Source organism: Typha latifolia, chromosome 1 (genome assembly GCF_019914945.1).
Source record: "Typha latifolia isolate L0001 chromosome 1, TyphaL0001v2, whole genome shotgun sequence".
In the NCBI taxonomy this organism is placed as follows: Eukaryota; Viridiplantae; Streptophyta; class Magnoliopsida; order Poales; family Typhaceae; genus Typha; species Typha latifolia.
The window spans coordinates 19,966,078-19,970,659 of NC_133086.1; the positions used below are offsets into that span (position 1 = coordinate 19,966,078).

Here is a 4,582-nt window from a genome sequence, read left to right on the forward strand (position 1 = left end):
CCTCCCCCACTCCAAATCACTATCCTAGCATTAAGACAGAAAAAAAGGTCAAAATGGCGATCGATTCATTCTTAAGGCATTTTATAGAAAATGAGTGAGAGAACTTTCAACCTCTGCTAATTAGTGGCAGGAAGAGAACCCTATGCTGGAATTTGCCACACTAAAATGTTTCAATAATTGATAGGCAGAAGAAGAGGAAAGCTCTGATGAAGAGAATATAAAAGAGAGCATCAAAGAAACGCTTGGTACTGTCTGAAAGGACAAGTCTTTTGGTCTTATAATATTGATATAACATTGAGCATGCATCAATAAACAAGAAGTATCCTGAAACCTAAAAGTGGCCAATCCTGCAAGTGCTATTATATTTCTTATTCTTTGCCAGCTTTTGCTCTTTAAACCATCTACATCAGACAGTATGGCTTTATAATCATCAAATTATATATATGATCAAGAAATCAAAAGCAACCTAATGATGAAACTAATTATCAGATAACAGTTTTTTAACCACCAAACATGACTCCTACTTGCAATTGTGTTGATAAGGGTATCTGCTTACTCCAACTACAGAAAAGTCAGTTATGCTAACAACAAGGAATACTCATTCCATCGAAACTTAAACCCTTAAATAGAGTTACAGGGATTAATAAGAACTAATGTACAGAGTTCAAACAAAGTCACACGTTATATTATATTCCACTACGTACAGAGGTTGCATTCCTACAACTGAAATCAAGCATTAGCATCTGGTGGATTCCCCATGTATATTGTCAAGAACTGCAATAACACCAACAACAAATGCTTGGTCATAGCCTGGTTGCACAACCACATGGTAAAAGTCCTTGCTGCCAATCAACTCCTTCACTCCTACCTATCACAGAAGGAAGACAACACAAGCTATTACCTCAACCTCCCTATCTAAAGGTTTTTCAAGTGTGTCATACCTGAGCTACAACGTTTCTGCTGTGATCAATGATGGTACAAATTTTGTCAGCGAAGGACCCATTCACCTCGAAGTCCCAATCTTTGTTGCGGCTCCTAGGTTCGACCCGAATCCTGATTGCACTTCTTGCTGCGAAACACGGTTTTGGTTCACTGAAGCTAAAGATTAACTTGTTGGCCTCCTGGTAATCCTTTGAGTAGCCATTCCATCTATTGTGAGTACTCAGAGCTTGGACAACTCCTCCCTAGCATGGAAAAAAGAATAAAATTCATTGAATACCAACATATAGTTATATGCATTACATGCTTCTCAGAGAATCAGGTTACCTTTTTACGAATGAAGAGTATCGATGCTCCATCTCCATCTTTCACCATCAACTCTCCTTTGGCTCCGAGCATTCCACAACCGTCAACAAAGAAAATTATCTTCTGGCTGGAATCAGTGACCACAAAACCGCCGCCATTTACAATGACAGGTCTCTTCCTAATCATCAATGAGGCTGCGGACGACGAACAGAAGATCTTGCTAACAATAGGACTTGCAGATCCACCCATACTACTCAATTATGCAAGATCAAGTACCCTTCACGTCTCTCTTATAGAGGATGAATATAAAGGATGAACAATGCAAACGGTTGGCTTATTGCCTACCAAAAGAGATCAATAACCAGTCTAACAAGTAAAGTGCATGCAGAGCAGTTGCAAAGGTTTGAAAAATAGTTTGAGTGTAAAAAACTCGTAGCCTCGTTGGCTATCCCAGCATGTAGAGTTGGGTAACGCTTTTCCTCACACAAGTTGAGGAAGTCCATATAAAGTAAAAGATCCTGCGGAAATTAAGGGCCTAAAGGGAATATGTCTACTTTCACAGAACAGCATCTTTGAATGAAATTGCTTGGAGGTATCAACTTGCTAATTGTTCTTAAAAAGAACCACTATCATAAGCTTTACGACTTACATACAATTTTGTAGGGCCCTTTGTCTTCTTGAATCACCTCTGTGGAAGTCATTATAACCTTCTATTGCCTTCATAGAGATAAAACTGATGATTGAAACTAGATAGGACCACTCTAGCTGTTATAGACCATGTGTATAAAGTTCTTTCACTAGTCTATGAAATCAGAGGAAAAGTTAAACAAGTTTTAATATCATATTTTCGCTAGGAAGTGCCAAAATTCTGAATACATAAAGAGTTAACTGATTTCTGGATTGGTTACCTAAAGAATAAAGACAACAACGTATTGCAGAGCATGGTTGACAATATTTTCTAGTGTTGTGGACAAAAATTATTCTAAAACAAGTTATATTAGAAAAAAGTAACTAAGTAGGAAGTGCTTCTAGCTGCTGATATCCCCATGCCGACTTCTCAACCGTATTATGCAATTATGCACACACACACTGGTTGGCACAAGATATAGCAAAGAAGTGATGGAGGTCTCAAGAGTTATACCTTGCAGCATGGAAATTTCGAAAAGCAAATCATTGTTTTTGAAGCAGCCATAAGTGGCACAAAGTTGAAGGAAACATCGTCAGAAACGAACATGTTTATAATACAAATTAAAGGCCCCAAAACTGAAATGTCTGTTCTCGACCAAATTCAGACGAATTAAAAGCGAAGAATTCTAATGACAAGAGAGGAAATGATGGTGCCAGTTCACATGGCGTACTCCACTGAGGATTCTTTTCTTCTATGCTCTTCCACTTCAACCTCTAATTGCTATCCAGTTCTGCTTAAATCTGTAGTCCTAGTCATATAATTTATCTAAAGTTTCCTTTTTACAGGTAAAGTTAGTGAATCTTACCTATTATTTCACCCACATTGACTGTGATTACAAATATTTTTCATCCAGGTCTATTTAGTTTGAACGGTCAAATTAGCTGGTGGGATTGGTTTTGAAATCGCCATTACTTACTAAACCAATCTATACAATGTTCCTTCACATATTAGATTATTAAAACATCTTCCCCGAAAAACTGGGATCTAAAAATATAAACTCAATGAACCAACGCATCCAGTAATTGCCCGAAGAAGATTAGAAGAGACGGTAAAATGATTAATCTTGAAAGCTAGAATATATGGAATGACAATTAAGCAGACAACGAGAAGGATAAAAATACAAAAAAGGAAGGTTTAAAGTGTTCTTGGAACAAAATGCATGTCATATGCCTAACCTAAGGAAAGAATGACCTAACGCTATTATTGGCTTACAACAACAGGAGAAGAAAAGGTTTAATCTGCTAAATTGTCATTAATCTGCTCAACTGACACCGTATGATATATTCCCCTCCAGAACCTTCAGGAGTACAGAAAAGAAACTCCAACATCAATCATGGTAATTTGTGATGCCACTAACTTTCAAATATCGTCTACTGACACAAAAAGAAACTATAGCGGTAGGTGGATCAATCATAGCTCTTTCGAAAGGACAGGAACACAGCAAGTCCTTAGTCATCTGCAATTGGTCGCACTGCGAGGAAAATCCACATGCTTTTCAAACGTATTAGGTGCAATGCAAAGAAGTCCCGGATTATAAGATAGAAGACAGAACAAGCAAACTTGAAATGGAGAGTTCTATACTGCATCCAGAAAAGTATGAATCAGTCGAAACAAACACTAACATTACTAAAGTGGTACCAAATAAATATAGATGAACGCTTGAAGAACAACAGAAAGACAAGGGCACAATAGAAGCACCTGTTGTCCAAACTGTGAACATCTTTGGGCGGCCACTCTCACTTTGCTTCCTCTGTCCCAGGATAGGCCCCAGTCGTTAACTTGGGGCCTTTTGGGAGGATACATTTAGATGGGCCCTCTTCCTATTAACCTACATATATAGTCAAGGAGAAGAGTGGAGAAATAGAAGGGGATCAATTCCGATCTTCGTGACGGTTGATCAAATTAAGTAACGGCGTGAGTCCGTAACTCGGTCGGTTTCTTTCTTTCATTTTTTGTTGCTTAAGGACTACTGATGACGTAAGAAGACAAGCCCACGTGGAGGTAAGGCGTATCGGGCTCTCTACGCCGTTGCTACTCTGTTCGGTGCACGCGGTTGTGCAGGAACACGTCAGCATCGATCCATCTTTGCTTGCGAGCTCTCCTGACGAGGATGACCCACCCGCACTGATCTGTCGACGTCTTGCCCCCAGTCTCTTTGTGCCTTCCACTTGTGCCCCCCTTCTTGCTTGCTGTTCTAAGCTTTAGGCTGGACGATCAATGATATGAGAGTCAACAATTTGTGAAAGTAACTGTTTGTTTGTTAGCAATTGGCTGAAGCGTATTAGGTTGAGCACAGACAATACTTCAGCCGTCGTTGCAATTGTTCCTCCTCTCTTACTACAATCAAATATATATATGGGTAGCATTCCTCTTTTTCTTTTTTAGTCCACGCATCAACAATTTAGTCAGCTATTAGCCCGTCGAGAATTGGTGAAGTATATATCACATAAAAAATTTAAGGTAAATAACGATATTTTTGACCTTTTGTCTTGTATCTATTTAAACAAACAGTTTAACGATAGCATAAAAGAGGGAAATCTATGGGTGGCAATTTGAGATATTTTTGACCTCTCTTTCCCGCTTCAGGAGTTCAAATACAAGAATGCCTAATTTCGAAATTAGTCGGAAACCGAGCGCCGCTTTCAGAAC

At 38.8% G+C, this 4,582-nt stretch overlaps 1 protein-coding gene across 1 annotated transcript; it reads right to left on the minus strand.

The window, feature by feature from the left end:
• Positions 1 to 576: 576 nt before the first annotated feature.
• Positions 577 to 1,668, minus strand: LOC140797817 (protein LURP-one-related 6). Its single transcript, XM_073151490.1, has 3 exons — positions 1,267 to 1,668; positions 942 to 1,184; positions 577 to 868 (listed from the first exon to the last, which is right to left on the minus strand). Exons 1-3 carry the CDS (start codon positions 1,492 to 1,494, stop codon positions 737 to 739), a joined length of 603 nt encoding a protein of 200 aa, XP_073007591.1. The 5' UTR covers positions 1,495 to 1,668; the 3' UTR covers positions 577 to 736.
• Between the last annotated feature and the right edge of the window lie 2,914 nt (positions 1,669 to 4,582).